The sequence below is a fragment of the Chionomys nivalis genome, chromosome 14 (assembly GCF_950005125.1).
Source record: "Chionomys nivalis chromosome 14, mChiNiv1.1, whole genome shotgun sequence".
Classification (NCBI taxonomy): Eukaryota; Metazoa; Chordata; class Mammalia; order Rodentia; family Cricetidae; genus Chionomys; species Chionomys nivalis.
Genome location: NC_080099.1, coordinates 4036558 through 4061713, shown reverse-complemented (window position 1 = coordinate 4061713; position 25156 = coordinate 4036558). Strand labels below are relative to the sequence as shown.

Sequence of the window (25156 nt, the reverse complement as noted above, 5' to 3'; positions counted from 1 at the left end):
ATCATTGCTAGTAACCCTTTGAATAAGCCAATCCAATAAATTGGAAAACAACCTACAGGTTCCCCCTTGTGTCTGTGACTTTTTGCTTTAAAAGATGGGCTGTAACAGCTATCGATGTCCTTCATACCCCGAACCTGAAGAACCCTGTCATGACAGAATAAAATCCTCTTTTGCATCAATTTGTGGTTATGTAAATGGTGTCTGGAGCAACTCTTCCCTGATGTTTGGGCATCTAGTCCAACACCAATAATTGATTATGGGGTTAAAAAGTTGACTTGTTATTTTTTTCTCATTCATTCATTCCTTTATTTTTGGCTTCTTTGAGATAGGATTTCTTTTTTTTTTATTGATGTTTATTGAGCTCTACATTTTTCTCTGCTCCCCTCCCTGCCTCTCCCCTCTTCCCTTCAACCCTCCCCCAAGGTCCTCATGCTCCCAATTTACTCAGGAGATCTTGTATTTTTCTACTTTCTACTTCCCATGTAGATTAGATCTATGTAAGTCTCTCTTAGTGTCCTCATTGTTGTTGTCTAAGTTCTCTGGGTTTGTGGTTTGTGGTTCTCTGGGTTTGTGGTTCTCTGGGTTTGAGGCTACAAACAAGTAGCCTCCTACTACAATGGCTGGCTGACAAAGTATTGGCACAGGGTGGGGTGATTGAGCATTCCCTGTGGGAGGACGGTCTGTCGGTATCTCCTAGTAGGCTGAGAATTATTATAAGTAGGCACTGTGAAGGCAGATTTTTCTCTGTCCTTTTATTGTAAAGGTATAGTAAAGAAACAGTCCTTTAAATCAATAACTATAAGAGGCCATCCTTTAGGCAATAGAGAAGGCAGGAATTCCAGACTGTAGAGGGCCATAGGTTGAATAACCTTGTTGACAGCTTTAAGATCTGTCACCATTCTGCACTTACCAGATGTCTTTTTAACAATAATACAGGAGAATTCCAAGGGCTGGTAGATTCTCCAATATGTTAAGTATCTAGTTGCTCCTGTACCAGTTGTTCTAAAGCCCGCAGTTTCTTTTTTGTTAAAGGCCACTGTTTAACCCAATATGGCTTCTCAGCTAACCATTTTAAAGGTAGGGGATGCCTGGCTGGAGAGGCAGTGGCCTGTGGAGGGCCCCATTGCGGCCACGGATCACAAGCTGCTGGCTGGAGCTGCGGGCAGGAATCATCAGTGCCAAATGCATCATGCAGCTTCCATGGAGGGGACAAAATGGGGTGTACTGGTCCCTACGACCTATGATGTGGGCACCAGATATTACCAGAAAGCGGGTGAGGGCACAAGTCAAAGAACCCCAAGCTAACTCCAAAAGATTTCAATTATATTTCTTTATTATAAGGGACAAACTCATGGAATAGGAACGAGAAGTCCAACCTCAGGTGTGTAACGCTGGAACGAGAGAGAGAGAGAGAGAGAGAGAGAGAGAGAGAGAGAGAGAGAGAGAGATCAGCCCCTCCAGGTCACTGGCTGAAGGAGGTTCCCCATCAACCTCCTCTCCTTTCTTTCCCCCTTCCTTCTGTGCCTGTTCATTTCTTCTTCGCCTCACCTTCTGCCTCGAATTCTTCTTCCCTTTTCTCTTCTTTTTTGGCACGTTTCCCTCTTCCTTCATCTCTTCCTCTTTTTTTCTTTTCATCTTCCTTCTCTTTTTCTCTTAAAATAATGTCTTGGATTCTAGGCATATGCCCAACCCCCTGGCTTCCACTCAAATTTCTGATGGCTGAAGGCTGTCCTTGTTCCTCCTTGGCTTGAAGACCATTGCCCTAGCATCTGTCTTCACCTTCACATGATTCTGGGTTTAGGGTTAAGGACAGAAGAAAAGGGCCATGGAATTTGTCCCCAAGGTTAAGGAAAGCTGCTGAGACCAGGCATGTGTCAGGGGTGCTCCCAAAAGGAGGTCGGAGAGACCTTGGCATGAAGCTGCGAAGTTGAAGCCTGGATTGCCTTGGAGGCTCCCAGATGTTAGAGATGCCAGAGTCATGGGATATCTGCCAAGAAGAGATACTAACAGGGAGTACCATCAGCCCACAAGACAGAAGAGTGTTGTAGTCAACAGAACTGAACAGAGTTGGAGAAGTGAAGAGCATTTTGACATTAGGCATGGAGATGCAGAGTTTGGATTTTGCCCGGCTGGTTTCTGGTCTTGCTTTGCTCCCGTCCCTGAGTTTTGGAATGGTAATGTATATCTTGTGTCATTATAGGTTGGAAGTATGTGATCTGCTTTTTGATTTTCATTTTTACACGTGATTACAGTTAAGAGAGTGCATAAATCTCAGAAGACACTTTGAACTTTGGACTTTAAAGCATTGTTGAGATTGTGATGGACTAAGGGGACTTTTGAAGTTGGACTACATGCATTTTGCCTTATATTATCACACAGTTATGGGGGCCAGGGAATGGAATGCGGTAGTTTGAATGTAATTGGCCTCCTTAATCTCATAGGGAGTGGCACTATTAGGAGGTGTGGCTTTGTTGGAGCTGGTATGGCCTTGTTGGAGGAAGTGTGTCGCTGTGGGGATGGTCTTTGAGGCTTCCTATGCTCAGGGTACCTCCCAGTGTCTCAATTGACTTCCTGTTTCCTGTAAGATGTAGGATTCTCAGCAACTTTGCCAGCACCATATCTGCCTGCACACTGCCATGTCCCCATCATGATGATAATGGACTGAACCTCTGAAACTGTAAAAAAGTCACCTCAGTTAAATGTTGTTCTTTATAAGAATGACCAAGGTCATGGGATCCTTTCCTAACAACAGACACCCTAACTAAGGCAGCCATCTACTTAGGGGTGACACCACCTACAATGGGCTGGGCTCTCTCACATCAATCATTAAGAAAACGCCCCACAGACTAATAAAGGGGGGCATTTTTTTTTCAGTTGAGATTCCTTCTTCCTGTGTGTCAAGTTGAAAAAAGGACTGTCTAGGACACTTTGTTTATTTAGACAGGCTCTCACTATGTAATCCTGCTTTCAAACTCACAAATCCACCTGCCTCTACCTCCTGAATGCTGAAATTAAAGTTGTGCCACCATTCCTGGCTACTCTATTGTGTGTGTGTGCGCGCGGTGGATGTCTGCAGAGCCCAGAAAAGGGTGTCAGATTCCCTGGGACTGGGTTACAGGCAATTGTAAGCTGTGTGATGTGGCTGCTGGGAGTTGAACTCTGGTCTGCTGGATGAGCAGCAAGCGCTTGTAACTGCTGAGCCATTTCTCCTGCCCCATACACACAGACCTGCTTCCTGCCTCTCATTCAGGTAGGGGTGGCCTAGAGACTTCTCTCTGGAGAGCTAAATGCAAACTAATCCTAGCTTGCACCTGAGGAAAGCATCACCTGCCCTCCCCTCAGCCCCTCCCCCACAGGCTGTTCTAGGAAGAGGTGGTGCGGAGGTGAAGCAGGCAGTGGGAGAGAAGAGCCGCACAGCAGGATCCTGGTCCCACGTGACAGAGAAGCCACCACGCCAGACCTGTGCACCTCTGTGAATGAGGCTGTGCCAGAATGTCTGTATCATCACTAATCAATGCACAGCCATCAGAGCCGTGAGCATTTATTGCATCACTGGTTCTGACCTAGAAAGCAACAAGGACAGGAACAGCTTGACTTTCTCTAGGTCATGCAGCGCCTCCTATTCCTTCAGGACAGAAGTTTCTCTTTGCTCTTAGCAATGTGGTGGCAAAAGTTCTCTCCTTTTCTTTCTTTCTTGTTAAAGATTTATTTAGTTGTTTATTTATTATGCTTACGGTGTTCTGCCTGCATGTATGTCTGCAGGCTAGAAGAATCTAATCTATCTGTCTGTCTATCTATCTGTCTGTCTATCTGTCTGTCTGTCTGTCTATCTATCTATCTATCTATCTATCTATCTTGTATAGTGTTCTGTCTGCATGTATGTCTGCAGGCCAGAAGAGGGCACCAGATCTCATTACAGATGGTTGTGATTGGTGGGAATTGAATTTAAGACCTCTGGAAGAACAGCCAGTGCTCCTAACCTCGGAGCAATCTCCATGGTTTCTTGGCCAAGATTAAGGTAGTTCTCTCCTTTTCTAAACTACACTAGGTTGTTCAGTCCTCGGGGGCCAGCTTCCTGCTGTGGGGACAATGGAGACCAGCTGTAAATATTCACAAGTCCCCACCCACAGGACCATTTCCTCAGGAAACTTGCTGAGAGCTAACCATTTCACCAGCCCTGGATAAAGCTCTCATCTGCCCTCTAGACACAAGGGTTCAAGTGCACAGACCCTGAAGGACAGTTCAACAGTTTGAGAAGCACAGGGGTGTAAAACGATTGATATCAGATTGTTTTCTTAGGGGCACACATATCGGGGACAGTTATGCGGGTGGTTAAGGAGCTAAGCAGGGAGCTTATCAGGCTCCTGGAGATATGTTGACTGTAACTCCAGTGTAGGAGGGCAGGGGGAATGCAGGGGCCTAGACCTTTGAGATGATGTCATGATTTCTGTTCTATTCTATTCTATGGGGGTGTGAGAGGCCCCAGATTTTCTCAGATTGTTCTGTAGTTTCAGAGTGTCTGGTATTTCCTCACCGAGTCAGAAGTCCCGAGAGCTGCTCTTAGGCAGAAAGGATCTGGGTCCCTGACCAGCATCACCACAGAATGCTCACCTGGTCCAGGTGTCTGCTGGGCTTTTCCACTGTAGTCACTGGGTTTTCTCTGGGAACCACGGAGCTTAGGGAGATACTTTCAGACTATGCAAACACCCAGGTTGAAGCTTTTTAGTACACCTGCGGTAAGCTCACTGCAGCCACTGTGGTGATATGGCAGGATTCCCCTTCCCTTCGCAAGAATCCTGGCCCGCTCACCACTTAGCTTGAATTAGTAGAGATGGGTAGTCGTTTATTCTGTAGGCCATAACTCTGAAGTCATTTTTCTGTTTGCTTACGATTTTGAGACAGGGTTTTACACTATACCCCAGGCTAGTGTTGAACTCATGGCAATTCATCTGCCTCAGTTTCCTGATCCTCTACTATCGTACCTTCCTGGCTCTAGCTATTCCTTGGCAGTTGTGTGCTCTCAGGGTGGTTTCTGCATCCCTACCATCACCTTCCACTACAAGGTGTTCCTGACACACCTTGCATCTTTGTTGACCCAGCTCTGGCACTGCCACTTTAAGGAATCTGACGTGGAGGCAGAAGGGTGGATATAAGTTTTGTGTTATGAGGTCACAGGTGCCCAGACACAACCTAACAACACACACAAGTGCGTTCCACAGATCAAGGGCCAGCGTGAACACCTGCATGTGTATTTCCCAGGAAAGTGAGACCACAGCAACTCCTCCAGGGGCTCCTCGTCACCTTTATTAGCAGGGTAGCTGGCTCTGGATTGATTCTTCCACAAGGGCCATTTAGACAGATTCCGAGGGACTTCAACAGCAGGGGACAGCAGGCGGTCAGCTGGGTCTTACGAAGGGCTGCAGAGCACAGTGAGGGTCACCATGGCGCTGTCCTAGCACAAGCTCCTGAATGTTGTGAGGCTCACAGGAGGCAGAAAGCAGAGAACAATCCATCCTCTTCATTCAAGTCCATGACGGGCAGTACCTCTCTCAGACTTGGGGCTCTTGGACTCTGGTTACTTTCTGGAGGGGAAGCCACATTGACCACTTCTGAGTACGCCCTTCCTCTGAACCTGGGCCAGTCAGTTGTCTCCAAAAAGCCTTAGGACTGAACTTTTTCAACTGTCTGACACAGTTGATTCTACACTGGTGACAACTGGAGGCATGGTCTTCATTCCTGCAAGTCTGCCTGTAACCTGAGAGACAGAGAAAAGAAACTTCCGCTCTTTTCAAAGAAAGCTGGAAGGAAGAGGGGGCAAAGGGCAGATCATTCCTGGGCAGGAAGCTCTCTGTAGAAAAGGAGACTTCTCAGTTCTTCAGCTGAGACACCTCATACAGGTAAGCTGCCAGCATCTTGGTCCCTTCTATGTAGTTGTGCCTAATAGAGAAACAAAAGAAAAGAAAAACACCGACCAGTTATCAGCTGCTGCCCGAGGATTCCGTATCTAGGTGGGCGGTGACACCTACTGATTGATCTCTAGGGAACAACCCTACTCCAGCTTGAAGTGTGGTGTGGCTTTAAAATTCAGCCTGGCGGTTGGTCCTTAAGTACAAGTTGAGTGTGACACCCTCTTCGGCCATTCCTCACTACGATTACTAGCTTGTTGTTAATCCCTTGTTGTGGAATAGTAGTTACATTCTTTTATGTTGTGGAATATCTGTTTAATGATGCGAAGATGTGTTGCGTTCTTTTACATTGCATTTGTTTAACTCTCTGAAGCTGTGTTACTTTGCTTGTCTAAAACACCTGATTCGTCCAATAAAGAGCTGAAAGACCAACAGCAAGGCAGGAGAGAGAAAAAGGCAGGTCTGGCAGGCAGGGAGAATAAATAAGAAAAAGAAGAGGGAGGAGAAAGAGGAGCAGAGGATGCGGGGGCCACACAGTCAGTCGCGGAGTAAGCAGGAAAGAAAGGTAGAGAGAATGGAGAAAGGTAAAAGCCTAGAGCAAAAGGGAGATGGGATAATTTAAGAAAAGCTGGCTAGAAATAAGCCAAGTTAAGGCTGGGAATTCATAAGTAAGACTAAGTCTCCGTGTATCATTTGAGAGCTGGATGGTGGGCCCCCAACGTAGGGGGAACCCACTAACTACAGGCCTGCCCTGGTCTCGGGCTTTATCTCACCGAGGCCCTGGGAGTGAAAGGGTTTCTGTTGTTTCTGAAGATCAGCTCTTTGACCCATAGCCCAGGAAGCAGTTTTCTGTGCTGTGACTCATGCCCGCTCTCTGCTTCCTGTCTTCCCACACCGCCTGCAGCCTGCTTGCCCAGGTCCCTCCTCCCTGCTGCTCAAAGACTCTCTGCCTGCTGCAAGCTGGAGGAAGCCCCAGCATATCTGCCTGTCAGAGGTGAAGGGGTGTGAGCAGTCAGTGAAGACAGGTGTAACGTTTCAGAATGAAGTGGTATTTTATGGGCGCCACAAGAACAGCAGGATGAGCAGAGAATGCTAGCTGGACCCTGTCTGCAAATGCCGCTAAGAAGGCCTGATGCCTGCCTCTCGTCAGGTCTTACTATCCGCCCCCCACGGAACAAAAGCAGCAACCGCAGACCCTCTGCCTGCTGGGGGAGGCAACCCAACCTCAGGCCTCAGGTCCCTGCTTTACCTGTTGAGCTTTTCATTCTGGGAGTGGGCCCCATCATCTGCTGACCCCACGGGCAACAGCATGACATTTTTGCCTGTGGCCTCCTGAAAGGTCAGGGTCACAGGAATACTGCCTCCTTCCCTGGTCAAGTCAGGTTCAACGCCAAACACTGGGGAAAGCAAAATAAAGAGAAATGGTGAACTCTGGGCCCTGGATGCCAGAGAGTCGTCACTTGGCAACATTTAGGATCTATTCTTAAGAGACTGAGGCCCCAATCTCACCCCACACTTCAGGGTTGCTCACAACACGACTGACATGTCATGGGTACAACAGGCTACACCAGAGTCCTCAGACACTCTCAGGGCCCCGGCATCTGCCTATAGAGGGCAACTGACCTGTTTTCAGGGCTCTTCTCCCAGCCTGGTAATGGGGATGGTTGAAGTCAGATACCCAGGGCTTTCCACCATGGCCCATGTACACCTTGAACTTGTTGGGGCTCTGCAGTTCAGCAAACTTTTTTGACAAGTAGCTTGAAACCTAAACCATAAGCAGAGGAGACACAGGTAATTTTATAATCGGCATTTGACTCACAGAGAAGAATCTGCAGAGAGTCTCGATGTCATGACAATGAGCTTGGCACAATAGGTCTATGCAGCATCTACGAGTCTAGAAAGGATCTGTGTCAACCTTCACTTTCTGCTGCTGGGTGCTGACACGTGTGATCCCTGCAGCAAGAGAGAGGACCTAAGCAGGTGACACAACCGTCCTGGAAGGCAATGTGTTAATTTAATCAGTTCACCCTTGACACAGACTTCATACCAAGTTATGACAATAGCTCCAAACTGAATAAAGACCATGCTGTCTGGCCTGATTCATTCAACAGATAGGGATTTCTGTCTTAAAATTCCTGGGTTGACACTTGGGATGGCCAATTCTCAGCAAGCTGACTAGATTTAGAATCACGTTGGAAATACACTTCTGGGTATTTCCAAGCAAGCTTAACTGAGGGGTGAAGTCCACCCTGGATGTGGGCAGCATCATTGTAAAGGCGGGGTCTCAGACTGAATAAAAGGGGAGAGGGGAAGAGCATGGTGAGCACTGGGATTCATCTCTTCTCCCCCTGACCGAGGACATGTGACTAGCCGCCTCAGGTGCAGGCCATGATGGCCTATACCCCTAAACTGTGAGCCCAAATAAGCCCCTTTTTGTTCCTTAAGTTGCTTTCTTTGGGCATATTTTATATTTATATTTTGTATTCTTCAGGTATATTTGTTATAGCAATGAAAGAAAAAGCACTAATATATGCTATACAATGTGCAAACCCATCATTCCAGCAGCCAGGAAGGTTCTGGGCCGGTCTGAGATACATAAAGTCAAGGTGGGGGATGCTTGGAGAGATGGCATAGCATTAAGAGTACTTTGGTTCCTAGGGCCCACATTATGGCTCACAACCACATCTAATTCTAGGTCCAGGGGATCTGGTGTCCTCTCCTGGCCTTTGTGAGCACCAGGACCACATGTGGCACATAGACATATATCTGTGCAAAGCATTCAAACAAAACAAATAAATGTAAACAAAGCGTAAAACCACAACAAACAAACAAAACCAGGGCTGGGGTTGATCTAGAGCTGCTCCCTCAAGAGAAAAGCCTGTGCTCTGGAGGGAGGCCCCAGTGCCCGCTTCCCAGAAGCCTCTGATTCCACCTCTTTTCCAAGTCTCTCTCATTAACAAGATACATCCTTTGCTTTGGGGTGAGGTCAGAGGTCATATTTTCACATGCCTCAGTAGTCTGCAGTGTGTAAGGCTCGCTCACGCGGCCTTGCTTCTTACACCCAATGTCAAGGGGCAGGAGTCCGCGCCGGAGGCTTTGGTCCAGGAGGATCTTACCGTTCTAGCATCACAGTAGCTCTCGGTTGCCATGCGGACCCCACAACTTTTCTCCCACTGGCGTCCTGCATCCCCCGTACCTGCTCGCTGACGGCCTCAGGCACCATGTCCGGCACAAGCCTGATGGAGAACTTTCCAACCACCTTTCTGGGTATCACAGTCTTGGCCCCTGAACCAGAGAAGGCCCCTTCAATTCCATGGAGGGACAGGGACGGGTACCGCCATCTGTGCATCAGGATGTCTTTCTGCAGAAGCACAAGAGGGCACAGCTGCTCACCAAGGAGATGGGATGTCTACACTGGAGGTGTGGATGAGGACATGGGGACTCCCACCCAGGAGGGCGGGTCAGAATCCACCCAGTGTACTGGAATCACCACCTCAGACTTCAGGGGAGGGCCTTGCAGCCGTAATGGCCTCAAGAGGTGATGGCAAATGACGCTGGCATGACATGCTGTGAGCCTCAGTCCCCAACAGGCTAAGATGTCTCTGATCCTCCTTCTGCTCTTATCAAACTGAGGAGCAACTCCCTAGGACTCTAGCCAGGCCTGCCACCTCTTTTTTAGCCATGCCCTCCAGCCTATGCCCAGCCTGACTGAGGGCACAGCCATTTTCATTCCTTTGACTCTGAGGAAGGTGAAACTCAGGAGCCAGCCTGGCCTGTTCCTCTCCTGCCCCGTCCCTGGGTCCTAGAAAAAGCTGGTGCAGGATTCTGTTAATCTTGGCTACATCGAGGTGATGAACTGATATCCACACCCCTAAGACAATAACTATATTAAGATAACAATTTTCCTCCTACCAATGAAGTAATGGCAGACAGTTTCTGCCTTTATGCTTGGCTTAATCTCTGGGCCTTGTGGGAACTAGGTGTCCACAAACCCATACAAAACAAACAGATTTGTGGCAGGAGAGGGCTCTGCCCCCTCTGCGCATGTCCCCCATGGACATGGGTTATGGTCCATCACCTGGAGATTAACCTGGTCAAAGGCTGATCCTGACATCTGAAAACCCTAACAGCTCTCAGCTTGACCACACCCTGCTTTTGATGACGTGTTCCCTCCGAGGAAGAACCTCTGACAATGGATGTCCTTGAGAAGAGGTGGACGAGCCTGTCGGTGGGTGGCCTGTGGTGGTGGTGCGGGGGAAGCAGCGCCTTGCAGCTGTGAAGATGGGTCCTCAAGATGGCATGAGGGAGCGGTACCTTGCAGCTGTGCAGAAGGGTCACAGCCCCAACGTCCTTGGCAAACTCTTCCATGTCGAAGTCAATGTGGTCATAGAGCTGGCACTCCTCATCCGTCACAGGAGCCACAGCTTCGTTGATACCGGGGATGAGGATTTTCCCCTTCTTGTCTACCAGGCAGCCTGGGGGAAGTGGCAGAAAGTGGGATGCTTAGCCGGGGCAGCGCATAAGTGTTCTGACCGGTCCTGATTCCAAAAGCTCAGGCACCAGAGCAAATGGCCAGGTGGCAGCAGGGGGCCAGGAGCACTGAGTGTATCATGCTGGTGAGTCAGGTAGCCCCACGGAAGTGAGCAGGACCACTACTCACCCGTTTTCCAGAGAGAGACTGAGGAGCAGGTGGAGGGTACATGAGCCCCCCATTGCACACCAGGACACAAACCTAAAAACCCACACTAGCCAGCATTTCTGGTCCTCTACAGCTGGCGAGGGACCCTCCTAGTGGAACAGGGCAGTCTCTAACCTAACTGTGGCCAGCTGGGACAGATCAAAGCAGATGCCTTCTGAGAGATGTAAAAACCATGCCCACAAGAACGACAACATCCAGGGATTCTAAGGGACAGACTGAGCAGGATTGAGGGCCAATCCACTGGATGGAGAACAGCTCTATAGCTGGTGATGACGTATGGGATAGGTGCAGGAAGGACAGGAAGGGGCAGAGATGAAACACAGGTCCCTTTAAATAAAACAATGCCCAGAGGAAAGGAACTTAATTAGAAACATGGCTGGGTAGGCTCATGAAGGATGCTGAAACATACCAGGCACATGCACAGATAGCTTAGAAAAAGTGCCCTGCCCACTTCCCTAAGTGACCAAGTGCTGACTCAGAGAGCTCCAGCCCTAAGCTCACCCATCAGTGAAATGAGATCCGTCATGGCCTCGTGCACTGAGCCACCATACACCCCAGAATGGAGGTCTTTGTCACTGCATTCCACCTGGACAGAAACAAAAGGTCACTTTATTTGATGGCTTAGTGGGAGCTTCTTTTAACTATGTGACATTGCATTGACAAAGAACAGTTGTAAGACTGACAGTTTTCTAGTCCAAATCTGCTCCCTTAAGAAGCAAAGCAAGGCATTTTCCAATTAGAAAACCAGACACCAGACAGACTCCTGGATGTGCAGACCACATGTATTCTGGGAATACTGGCTGCAGATAGATGTACAGGGAATGCTGGCTGCAGGTGCACCGGGAATGCTGGCCAAAGGTAGAAGCATGGTGCAGAGCAGCCTCTCTAACACTGATAACCCCTTTAAAAGGAAGGACAGAATCTTGTTTTTTTTTGCAGAGACCCTGCACATGTTTCCTCAGAGGGCAACACCAAGCATGAAGCATGAACCCACTAACATGAAAAAGTGGATCAGACCCACTTTAGTACTGATTAGTCTTGCAACTAGGCAAGCCAGGTAACCACCAGGTACTTAGACTTCCATCTCTAAAGGGAATGGGAAGTTCCCTCACAGTCCAGAATTAATTGTGACATGCACATAGTCTCAGTACAGCTATGGCCATGGATTCTGCCCTATGAGGCGATAAAGACCTTCAGCAGGACCCACATCGTCATGCCCGTGGGAGAAGACTCCACCAGTATGTGGCAGTCTGCCCACACTCCCTGCTCATCTGGTAGTGTGCCCATCCTCTCAAGACAACTCAGACGTGGAATTAGAATTTACCTGCTAAAGTGTGAACACTTTAATTTTTTGGTTTGTTTGTTTTTGTTTTTTGAGACAGGGTTTCTCTGTGTAACAGCCCTAGCTGTCCTGGATCTCACTCTGTAGACCAGGCTGGCCTCGAACTCACAGAGATCCACCTGCCTCTCAAGTGCTGGAATTAAAGGCGTGCACCACCACTGCCTGGCTGAATGTTTTAACTTTTAAAGGAAGGGTTCTCGAGTGCTTATTTGCTCAAGTCATCTTAGAAGGCCTGGCATTGCTGTCATCTCATCCACTCTAAAACGATATCACAGATAATACTGTTTTAATTTGAACTTGCCATGAGATTTGACTTCTTGACCTCAGAGCTGCGTGCCTGGGGGATTAGAATGGATTATGGAACTCAATAAGGGCCCTGGGAAGCTCAGAGCTCCTCTTTCACGTGTGATTAACCTCTTGGTATTTGCCTGTGTCAGGGTGTGGGAGAACACAGAGGCTTGTGGGTTAGAGAGGGACTCGCTCTTACCTCAATGAAGAAGTAACAGATGCCTCTGAGGCCGTAGGTGATGCACGGCTTATTCTTCCCCAGCCAGTAGTTGTCGGAAATGCAGACGTAGTCCACGTCTTTGAAGAACTTATCTTTCTGGGCAAAAATTAACTCATCCAGGCCTTCAGAGCCAGACTCCTCCATGCCTTCCAGGCAGAACCGCAGGTTGACAGGAATCTCCTGGGACAGGGACATCACAAGACAGTCGGTTTCCTTACTTTTCTTGCAGAAGCCACACACAAGAGACTGTTCTGAAATTAGCTTCAAATGAGATCTTCTCTCATTGGCCTGTGGGAGTCTATAGTCAGAAGGAAAAGCCCTGTACCATGCCTAGGTATGCCCTGCCAGGGATCCCTGGCATGACAGGGTGAGCCAATGAGTGTGGAGAAGCATAATGCATACTGGCCTGAAGAGCAACGATTGCTCTTACAGAGGACCAGGGTTCCATTCCCAGCACAAACATGGCTGATCTCTCTCTCTCTCTCTCTCTCTCTCTCTCACACACACACACACACACACACACACACTAAGAGGAATCAGGAGAGAATTCTGCTAAGTGTAAGTGAGACCTTTCTGCACTGGGAAGGTCATCTACACTGCCAGCATTGCTTTGAACACAGAAGCCAAGAGGTCCTGAGATGCTTAACCGGAATTTCAGCACAGCGCTGGAATCTGGGTCATGTTCTAAGAGCTCTTCTGGCTCCACAGGATGAAGCAGGGAGCCAGCCTATCCACAGATGAGAAAGGAGGCTGCATCCGAGTAGGCAGCTGGCTAGGGCCACACACAGGACAGAACCGCAGGGTCCAAAGCCTGGAAGCCCCAGCTCCTACCTGCTCGCATCTTTTGTTCCAAGTGAAATCTTTCCTGGAACCTCGATATATTCAACAGCTCTAAGTGAAGGGGCTCAGTGCCCTGTCCTGTGTACCCTCCCTTCCAGGTCCTCCCAACACCTGAGGAGCCCTGAGTTGCTGAGTCTTCCCAGCTTTTAGGATTGGCTGTTGGACAGGCCAAGCGTGTGTGTTGGAAACATGTTTTCTCTCATGCAGATGCTCCCCAGACAAAGAGCTTGGGAGCCTCTTTCCTGATCTGATTTTCCACACTTTGACAAAACTACTTATTCTTATTTTAAACTTTTTTTTTTTTTTTTTTTTTTTTGTTGGTTTTTCGAGACAGGGTTTCTCTGTGGCTTTGGAGCCTGTCCTGGAACTAGCTCTGTAGACCAGGCTGGTCTCGAACTCACAGAGATCCGCCTGCCTCTGCCTCCCGAATGCTGGGATTAAAGGCGTGCGCCACCATCGCCCGGCTTACTTATTCTTATTTTATCACGCTTGTGAAATAAAATTCACACGCAAAGACGGTCCAAACAGCATGATCACAGCCAGGTTAAAGGTGATCGAAAAACTGAGTAGGGAACAACACTAGAAGCTGTCGAGAATTAGGTTTCTAGAACTGCCCCTCACCCCAGTTTCCACACTTTATCAATTTTGAACTTTGAGACCAAAAAAACACTCAAAATAATCTAAAATTTATTTTTTAGGAGCAAATAAACCACATAGATAAAAGAATTTGTGCAACATCAGAAAGTCTGTTACATTCTGGCTAGGGACCATACTCATGAGTAAGGTTAAAGATTGAAAATTCATGTTAGTCAAGGTTGTGGTACGCACCCATAATCCCAGCACTTGAAGGCTGAGGAAGGAGGATTGTCACGAGTTCAAGGCCAGCCTGAGCTATATAATGTGACTCTGTATCAAACAAATCCACCTAAGCGTCACATCTGGGAGCCAGGGGTGGTGGTGTACATCTGTAATCTCCGCCCTAGAGAGGCAGAGTTACAGGCTCTGTAAGTTACAGGCCAGCCAGGGCTACACACTGAGACCCTATCTCAAAGTCAACCAACAACAACAACAAAATAAATACCAACAATCTGGGTGATGGTGGCGCACACTTTTAATCCCAGACTCGGGAGGCAGAAGCAGATGGATCTCTGTGAGTTTGAAGCTGGTCTGGTCTATAAAGCTAGTTCAAGGACAGCCAGGGCTACAAAGAGAAATCTTGTCTTTAAAAAAACAAAAACAAAAACAAAAACCCCTAAAAATAAGAATAAAACAACAATAACAAAAATACCAACAAAACAAAACAAACAACAGAAAAGCCCCAAAACAGTCACAATAAAATAAAATCCAGTTCCCACTGGAGATGGAGATCCAGCTCAGTGGTACAGGAATTTCCCAGTGTGCATGAGGATTGGTTTGATCCCAGCACAGCGGGAAAGGAGAGAATCAAGGATGTTCTAAGGTTGGCAAGAATCCTGCAGCGTGGTGATACCCTGACCTTTGAGCGTCCTTAGGACCATGAACCTGTTTAATGATCTCCAGAGTAGAAACAGCTGCAATCTTCTACCTAAGTCTCCCTTGCTGACCAAGGTGGGGGCTCGCTTTCTCCTCTCGAGTGATCTTTACACCACTACTCACACGACCTGATGAGTGGACAGAATCTGACGTGAGGGTGTACCTGGCCAGTCTTCTGATAGGCTTCCAGGGCATTCATCCAGCCAGCCACTGGCCCCTTATCATCCGTGGAGCCTCTCCCATACAGCTTGCCTGGAGCAACAGTCAGCAGATCCAGTTAGAGATAACAAATCCAAGACCTTTCCTCAAGTGAACCTCTGATAATGCTGAGACACCAACTCACACCTGTACTGAGCGGGGAGGGCCTTTTACACTTCCATCCAGCCCTATGCTAAATTCAGAGACAATTTCTTGCAATCCAAGAGGCAGTCATGTGGGTGTCTGTGTTACTTTTCCCTTCCACAGCGATGGCTAGGACCAGGATTCACAGAGATTCATCACGCGTCTCCAGGAAACCCTATAGGTGGTTAGCCCTTTAAGACTATGTGCCCTATACAGCTAACACAACCACGTGGAGCCTGGTTGCTTTGGAAGCCCATGGCCATGGTCACAAAGTACTAAGTACACACTATCCTCTTGTCCCAATTTGGAATGCTAATCTGAATCTGCTGAGGGGTGTTAGGTTCAAAGAAGTGTGGTCAGGTTGTCAGGATCCGCACCAGGGTGTCCTCAGCAAGGGCAGGACAGAGGCTGGGAGGAGACTAGAGATGGCCCAAGGCAGGGACAGGACAGTCCTGTTTCTGGTATAGGTGGTGGAAGAGGATGCTGTTCAAAGGATATGAGAGAGAGGGTCCAAGGAAGGAAGAAGGGGATGCCCTGTCCAGACAGTTTGAAGTCACGTGGCCCTGAACTACCACACAGACGTGTGGGTCTGAAACTCGGGAGAAACCCAAGTGCCCATGGAGTTCTAACAGCAATGGGTACGTCCCAGTTAGGTGGTGAGGAGGACCCCAGTATCGGATGGGTTTTATACGGATGTGTTAAATAAAAATAACTTTCCCATTTCACAGGCATATAGCAGTCCACGGGGAGTCAGGACATGTCACTCAGGAGGCCTGGAATTGGGCCCTGGTGGGCTCTCCAGACCAGAGCAGTGACACAAAATGGAAGCCGAGCGCGTCACAGGGAGTGAGAAGGAGAGGCTGGCCTTTTGCAGATTCTGTGGCCCCAAATCACAAAGAATGTTCTGGAAAAGGTGTCAGCATTGAAGGAAGCTTGGCAGGCTCCCACCAAGGACTTGTCATAAGAAAAGAAAAGTTTCTGAACTTTGAGAAACCGAGGCACAAATGAGAAATTTCCAGAACCCAGTCTCTAGATTCTGTTTAAAAAAATGTACCAGAAAGAGAAAACCCCAGGAGAATATTAGTGATTTCCCAAATGTAGCATCTCCAGAACTATTTCCAATGCTGAGCACTTGGGTGGCAAGCACTGGGTGCCCTTACCTTCCCGTTCCACCAAGGTGAAGGGCTCACTGTCCCAGCCATCTTCTAGGGCCGCAGGCTGCACATCCAGGTGCCCATAAATGCACACCGTTTTCTTCTGGGGATCGCTGCCCAGTTTACCCAACAGAATGGGAGGAAGCGGTATCTCTGAGCCATCCGGGAGCTGAGAGGGAGGAGCAGTGGAAGACAGTCTGGTTAATAGACTGGCAGCTGTCATTCAATCTAGCTGTTCTCATCCTTCAACCTCTGCTGCAGAGTTTTAAGACCCTGTCATTTAACAGCTCTTAATTAACAAGGACTCCATGTTCTGAAATCCAATGATTTCCCGAAACCCAGGGAGCATGAACTGAACCACACCCACAACTAGTTTGAGCAAGGCTGCTAGGAAACCCGTCAGTATACATAACGAAACAGTCTGGGATAAACTGCACTCATTTCTGAAATAACAGCTAAAACAGCTACAATAGCAACCGAGGGCTATATTTTTGAAATTCTGTATGTAGACAGCTGAGATGAACAGATGGACCATCAGCCAGGGCATTAAGGGAATTCAGGGCTGGGGAGGTGGCTCAGCAGGTAAGAGTGTTTTCTGCTCTTCCAGAGAACCCGAGTTTAGGTCCCAGCACCCACATTGGGAATCACAACCACCTGTGATTCAACAGCAGGGGAATCTGATGATCTCCTCCAGCCTTTCTGGGTACCAGCAGACGCGTTGCTTACAGACACTTGTGAGCACACACCATATACCTACCATACACACACTTAAAAAATCTTCAAAATAGAAAGAGAATTTACATAATTTGCCAAGTGAAATGGTGGTAGTTGCTGCTACCCCTGGACATTCCCCCAAGGCCTTGCCAGCTATCCAGGACACCACTTGCAGAATTCTAGACAAACCAGTCTTACGTCTTTCCTACCTCTACATCAGGTCAGTGGTGACCACTTGTGGCTCTGTGGCCCAAGCACAATGTCCTCACGCCCTGCAGCCCATGTGCCTCCTCTACTAACTAGCTCCTGTATTTGGCCAGGAATACCTGGTGAGCATAGCAAAGCACACAGCAGTTGACGGGGAGGACGAGCACACACGTGTGCATCTGTCTGCTGGTAGAAGAAAGACGGGAGGACATGAGCACACGCGTGTGCACCTGTCTGCTGGTAGGAGGAAGACGGGAGGACATGAGCACACGCATGTGCATCTGTCTGCTGGTAGAAGGAAGACGGGAGGACACGAGCACACGCGTGTGCATCTGTCTGCTGGTAGGAGGAAGACGGGAGGACACAAGCACATGCGTGTGCATCTGTCTGCTGGTAGGAGGAAGACAGGAGGACACGAACACACGCGTGTGCATCTGTCTGATGGTAGAAGAAAGACAGGAGGACACGAGCACATGTGCGTGCATCTGTCTGAGGGCAGGAGAAAGATTAGAGGACATGAGCACACATGTGTGCATCTGTCTGCTGGTAGGAGGAAGACAGGAGGACATGAGCACACGCATGTGCATCTGTCTGCTGGTAGGAGGAAGAGGGGAGGACACAAGCACACACGTGTGCATCTGTCTGATGGTAGAAGGAAGAGGGGAGGACATGAGCACACGCGTATGCATCTGTCTGCTAGTAGGAGGAAGACGGGAGAACACAAGCACATGCATGTGCATCTGTCTGCTGGTGGGAGGAAGACGGGAGGACACAAGCACACGCGTGTCCATCTGACTGATGGGAGGAGGAAGACGGGAGGACATGAGCACACACATGAGTGCATCTGTCTGCTGGTGGGAGGAATGGGCTGTTTCAGCAAGAACATCGCACATATATGCTGATGTACTAGAAGCCACTACTGAGAGCCATTATGAAAATGTCTCTGAAAAAACCATAATGCACAAACTAAATGGGTAGAGCAGTCAGAGCCAGACTGCCCTGAAGCCATACCACCTACACCACTGCCCAATGTACCGATTATCTTGATTGATAATGAAGCTAGACTAACAACTTATGATTAAGAGATAAAAGAAGCAGCCACTAAAACTGACAAGGTAAGGACGGTGTTGGGGAGGGCTGGGAAAATTCTCCTCTCTCAGATTTGAGCCTGTGAGCACACTAGAACTCTAGAACTCAGTGGGTGGTTAGAATTCTTATTTTTGAGACACACCTCATTGATTAGGCCTGGCTAGTCTCCTTCCAGTCAGGAGTTCTGGGATTAGAGGTGAGCACCACCACACCCAGCAGGTGATAGGGACTCTTATAAGAATACTGGCTTATTTTCTCAGTAAACTTCGCTGATAAAATACCTAAATACCTCTTGATCCTGACAGCCCCAAGCGTGTGCTATGAGGGCTGGGCCTGCACATCAGATTTCATGAGGTTGGCTTGTAGGCACCAGGGGAAGAGAACCATGCCTTAAACTTCGGGCACATAGGGTCCATGGCCGTTTCCATCAGCTGGCTCTTTGCTGGCCTGATCACAGAGCTCTCTCAAGGCCTTGATGAAAATGGGTGTCACCTAATGTGAAATAGTGTAACAGCCACTGTATTCTTTTATGGAGGCCTTTAAAGATAACCATGTCAGTGGTAACAGAATAGATTTATTTATTGTAATTTTGTCTGTTTGTTTTTCGAGACAAGGTTTCTTCTGTGTAGTCCTGGCTGTCCTAAAGGTGTATGGCTCCCCTCACCCCATCCCCGCCCCTGGCTGATTTATTTATTGTCCAAAAACCCTATAAAGGAACTCTTAAAAGTGATTCATCCCACCTAGTTATATTTTGTCTTTTGTTTAACATGATGAGAAGAGTGGGCGAGGCCGCAGGCAGGCAAGGCAAAGAAACAACCAGTGAGTGCGTGGTTACACACGCAGCCCTGGAGGCCAGACTGGAACAAAGTGAGACCTTGTCTAAGAAATAAACAATTACAAATTCAAAAGACTACACAAAAAAGTTAAAGTAAACAATATGAAGAAACTTAGTTTATTCCCCTGTGGGGGGCATTTGTTCGGATGCTGCTATTATTGTATATTAACTATTAATAATTGTCATCCAAAGAAAATCTCGAGAAGTATTGGACCGAGAGTCAGAAAGCCTGGATTTGAATTCTGGTTTTGCCATGAAGGTACTTGGCTCCCAATGACCACACCACCCCCTTGGATTAAATATGCACAGTAAATTAAATGGCTAATTCCAGAAATTCTCATTGCAACTGTACACCTAATTTATCAGACAAAAGATCCAACAATGACAAAATGAGCCTAAAAATTCAGGTGGAAAGTAACAGAAAAATGTATCAAGATGTCAGATAAAGAGCTGGATGTGGTGGCCCACACCTTAAATCCCTGCATGGGGGGGACAGAGGCAGCAGGATCTTTGTGAGTTGTGGCCAGTGTGGTCTACTTAGTGGGTTCTAGCTTGGCAGGGCAATATAGTTAGTTTCTGTCTCAACCCAAAACCAAAACCAAAACCAGTAACAAAATTCGAAGCAGAACAAGCTGTTCTTAAGGTGCCCTCTCCACCCCTAGATCCCTGATAAGAAGTGCTGGGGTGTGGAGTGGGGGTGCTGGGGCTTTGTTATTTATTTTATGTTTTTGCTTTCAAGTGTATTTTCCCTTTATTGAAACTAGATTTTTTTTTCTTATACAATATATCCTGATTACAGTTTTTCCTCCCTCTCTGCTCCTCCCAGTTCCCTGTCATTTGGACCCACTCCCTTTCTGTTTCTTATTAGAAAAGAACAGGCTTCTAAGAGAAAACAACAAAATAAAACATAATAAGATAAAATAAAACCCATCACATCAAAGTTGGACAAAGCAAGGCAAATGAAGAAAAGCACCCAAGAAAAGGCACACGAATTGGAGACTCACTCGTTCACACTCTGAAAGCTATCATATATACGCAGAGGACCCGGAACAGGAAGCTTTGTTATTTATTAAGTGACTTGGATAATGTGTAACTTCTAACTGTGAAAGCTTTGATTTCTGAGAAAGGAATTTCAGCTCTTCTTAAGAGTGACAGCCATTCTCACCTACCCTTGAGTCACTGGTCCACAGTTCTCCTTCCTGGAATAAAACATGCTGAATAATCACGAAACTTTTACCTTGCCTTGAGGATGTCCGCAAGAGGCACTACAAGCTTACTTTGAATTAGAGCTGACCATCTGCAGTCAAAGGTCACCCAAGACCTGGCTGCTTCTTCCCAGCCCCCAGGGAGAATTTGGTGTGCTCGTACCTTCTGCTTTCCGATATCCACCAGCTCTACGGAGCCCCCCAGCATCTGGATATCCGCGGCGGCCACCTCCATCATCCTCCTGATCTCCCCTCTCTTCTCGGGCCAGGCGGACACGCTCTGGATGGCCACCCATTCCGCAAGTTTCTGTTTGTAGAGGGCAAGAGGAAAGGGCTCTGAAACGCTGTTCTCTAAGGGCAGGGGTGGGCTCGTCCATGGGACTCTACTACAGCTACACCACTTTTATGCGCAGAGCAGACCGAGCTTGCCTGATCTACATTTCAAAAACCCCCAAAACTAAGCAGGAAGGAAAGATGTCAGAACGTGCATTTTTAACCACAAATCAACAGAGAGAAAACATACTGCAAAGTCAAGTCATGATCCAAGTTAGTTCCCTTGTCTCCTTGACAGCAGCCAAGATGTAATTCTTAGTGGGAGAAGTCAAAATGTTTCGTCTAAAATGATTCTTCCAAAAGTAAACCGAAGTCATAATTCTTACAGATAAAAACCAAGCAATACTTTAAATATAGCATCATATAACCACTCAGAACAAGCTGGATTCAAGCTGCCTTCTTCTTTTTTAAATCTATAACTATCACAAGAAACCATAGATGAGTTCAGAGAAAAATAAAGAATGAACACTACTTGTAGAGCCAGGGATAATTAACTGCCAAAGGACGAAAGTGTGACCTTCACCATCGTGAAAAGAAACATGAACTTTTAATGCTTGATCAAAATGGCATAATTCATATGAGTTTCTTGAAAATCTCTCTGGCTGGACAAGATTGCAGCAGCTCTCACTATTCACGAAGAAGGGGCAGACTCTCACCTTGACATAGCGGTCCTGATTGTCGTCGATGTACTGGAAGATGGCTTTGAGGGCTGACATCTTTCAGGCAGACTTCAGACCTTGGAGACTCTGAGCAGAGAGAGCAAGGAGTCAGACCGGCTCGCAGCTGGGACTGAAGGGCAGTGGCCTGAGGCTCAAGAAGGGCTCCTCCACCCTCCTGTCAGCATTGGTTGCAACACTTATCACAAGACTCTCCAGGAAGTGACTGGGAACCAGCCAGGGGCTTAGACTGATCTTCATTTCCTTTCCTTGCTCCAAAGGAAAAGCTCCAGAAAAGTTTGAGAGCCCCGGTGGCAGACAATCTGAAGAAAACTCTAGTGGGTACTTTCCACTCGCAGGGATTTACTGTGCATTATTATTTTTTTGAGACAAGGTCACACTACAGCTGTCCTGGAACTTTCTGTGTAGACCAGGCCAGCCTCATACAGAAACCCACCTGCCTCCTAAGTGCTAGGACTAAAGGTGTGTGCCGCCATGCCTGGCTGGCATTTACTTTTTAAAACGTTATACTTTTACTTTTTTTGAGATGGGACCTCTTGTGGCCTGAACTAGACTGAAACATCTGATCCTTTTGCATGTTGGAATTACATGTCCAAACCCCACCAAGCATGATATATATGTTGCTGGGATCAAAGCCAGCTCCCTGCTTGTCTGGTAAGCAGTCCACCCACCAAGTGAGCTACAGTTTCAGACTCTTAAAGCACAATGGGAACTATTAACCTGCTATCGCTAGAGGAAATAATCATTTCAAAGATCTCAATAAAAATGTCATAGGCTGGGCGTGGTGGCATATGCCTTTAATTCCAGGACAGGGGAGGTAGAGGCAGGTGGATTTCTGAAAGTATGAGGTCAGCCTGACTATACATTGTGAATTGTAGGCCAGCCAGGGCTACAGAGTGCAACTCTGTCTCAAAAAAGCAAGCAAACATTCTGCCTCTTCAACTGCAAACTTACACCCTGTCTTCGGATACAGAAGGCAAGATGAATTCAGCTGGGGACAACTGACAACCTTAGCCACAGGCTGCACTCAACCTTCTTAAGGGCCAAAGATGAGAAAGTTCCCACCTCATGTGAGCATGGCTGTGAAGAACAGTTGTGCACTTTTTTTTTTTTAAAAAAAAGAAAGCTAGAAGGAATATTCAGTGTTTCCATCCAAGGAAATGGCCAATGTCTGAGGAACGGTATGTTCCAGTTTGCATACTATACGGTGCATACACACATGTATGAACACATTTCAGGCTCCCCACAAATATACTCAATGCCTGCATTTTCTGGGCAACTTTCTCCCCCTTTTAAAACAAAACAAGAACAGGATCTTAAGTAACCTAGGTTGTCCTTGAACTTCTGATCCTCCTACTTTCACGTTCAAGGGCTAGAAAAGCAGGTACGTATCATCACACCCATATGTGGTATTGGGCACAGAACCCAGAGCTTCACGGAAGCTAGGCAAGCATTCTACCAGCCTTCTGCACATGTTCCAACACTTACTTTTCATGCCTGAGACCCCAGAAAGAAGTTTGTGGGACTGCTTTTAAAATAGGGAATCAATGTGAAGCAGAACTGACCCAGGCACTGCGATTTGCAACGGGTGTTTTCTCTCTTCAAGTAGCAAGACTCGGACTTGAGTAAGCATAGGTGAAACAGAGCTCAGTTGTGCTGAGAAAATTCATCCTGCAGGGACACCAAGTGACCCTGGCATCCCTGCCGCTACACGGTCTCAAGCAGGTGCCACAGTAATGGCCACTCACCACACAGGGTAAAGAGCACCGTTTCTTGGTATAGGATCCCAGGAGAGTTGGTTTCCTGTGACGCAAAGTGTGGTGGCTATGCAGCGCATTGAGCAATGTGAAATCTCAGGGTGCTGCAAATGGTAAACGGGATTGCTGCAAGGGCGGGACATCGAACTGCTAAGTCCTCAGTGTCCTCACGATCTTCCCCTCCTTTGTAAAACTTAGCACAGTCGAGGAAACATTTCTAGACCCATGACCACCCAACAGGCCTCACCTGCAAGGGCCTCTGGGACACTCTACAGATATTACCTAGGTGTTTACGAGTGTTAAGTTACACCCATCTGTCGCCAGCTACACTCAGGGAAGGTACCTGTTTATCCGATGAAGCCTTATCCTGCAGAACCATCTGCTACACTGGGCACTTTTCACTGGGGCTTCTGGTCCTTACATAAATGCCAAACACCATGGCCCGGCATCACATCCTCACAGTTAACAACTTTGTTGCTAACGTTGTTATGCAAAGATGTAACAATCTGCGGTACATCGTTCACTAAGGGCAGTAACAGTAACAGTGAGCAGAGTTCCCAGGGCAGATGGAAGCAAACCGTTTCTTTACACTGTCCCCTCAGTCACAGCGAGTAAAGCCAGGTTCCCCTCTCCTTCCCACTAAATTCTGGTGACTCCTGCTTCATCTCCTCCTCCATCAAGGTCATCAGTTGGAAACCATTTAGTAAGGTAAAAAGCAGTATTGGTGGGTTGAACAAGCAAACTTCTTGCCAAACATGAAACAGTTTCACTATCTGTTAAGTCTTAAGCTTTCCAGAAGCAGTACAATCAGGGTGCCATGACAGGGGCTTTGCCTTACTACAGGCTCTGGGGAGAATTCTAGTAGCCGCAGATTCTCAAGGGTTGGTACAGCGGATCAAACATCTACTCTACAAATGAGTAAACTCGTGAATGAATGAGCGGCCTGCTCGCACCAGCAAGCTGGCAAGACGAGACCTCTCTCCTGCGGATCCATCCTAGGGACAAGGTCCAGCTGGACACTGCCCAGGGCCTTTGCACCCAAGGCGCTGTCTGGAGCCAGGCAGAGTCCTCAATGTGTAGGCGTGAGGACGGCCTGGCCTTTGCTCCCTGCGATCCTTCAGCCCCAAGTCGCCATGCAAGCTGGACTGGGCGCACAGTCCATCGGCCCTGCAGGGAGAATTGGGGGTGGCCCGGGAGAGCTGGTACTTATGGGGATCGACCCATCAGAACTGCTCTTGCGGCTGGGAGGCCTGGGTCCCGGGCTAAGTTCCTCCAGAACGCGGGCCCGCGCCGGGGCCTGGGGTGACTGTGCATTAGGGATCCAGGACCTCTCTCCGCTCTCACTTGGATGCCCCGGGTCCCGCACTTGATCGCAGACCAGGGTGACTCCCACACCGCCCAGTCCCGTGCCCAGCCCGTCCCCAGCCCGCAGCGCCCTCCGGGAAAGGAAGGCCCACAGGGCGAGCGTCCGCTTACCGCGCCGGTTCCGCACCACGTGTCCCTGGCCGCCCCACCAGCCAATGCCCGGAGGTCTGAGGCTGGCCTTGCCCCGCCCCGCCGACGCGCCCCTCCCCAACAGCCAATGACCGGTCTGCTCTGGATAGCCCCGCCCCCTCCGACGCCCCGCCCTCCTGCCGCCGAGCAATTGCTGAGCTCTGACTCAGCCGTGCTGGCCGTGTCCACGCCCCTCCTCGGCTGGACTACCCTGAGGGTGTCCCCGCTCCGGAACCTGCGCCCTAGAGGTCGTCCCAGTGCTACGCTGAAATCCAGAACTGAGGAATTCACCCTCAGTTTCCCGAGGATCCCGCGTCGCTCTCCAGAGGGAACGGACATTCTGTCGGCTGCACACCCTCCGCTTAGATCCGTTTGGTTACAAAGCATAGACCAGTGCTGGAATGTACAGTTTGTGGCATCGTGCCAGCGCCTTGCACATTTTTAATGAAATACTTAATTTTAATAATTAATTCTAATTAAGTATTTAATTGAAAAAATTATGTATGTGTGGTGTGTTGCCCGAATGTTGTGTGCCTGGTGCC

General features: G+C 48.2%; 1 protein-coding gene across 1 annotated transcript; it reads right to left on the bottom strand.

The window, feature by feature from the left end:
* Positions 1–5278: 5278 nt before the first annotated feature.
* Cndp2 (carnosine dipeptidase 2) lies at positions 5279–24642 on the bottom strand. The gene is made up of 12 exons (XM_057789306.1): positions 24597–24642; positions 21343–21432; positions 20517–20660; positions 16310–16472; positions 14971–15059; positions 12435–12635; positions 11107–11191; positions 10221–10381; positions 9103–9267; positions 7530–7671; positions 7156–7303; positions 5279–5937 (listed from the first exon to the last, which is right to left on the bottom strand). Exons 2-12 carry the CDS (start codon positions 21400–21402, stop codon positions 5868–5870), a joined length of 1428 nt encoding a protein of 475 aa, XP_057645289.1. The 5' UTR covers positions 21403–21432; positions 24597–24642; the 3' UTR covers positions 5279–5867.
* Between the last annotated feature and the right edge of the window lie 514 nt (positions 24643–25156).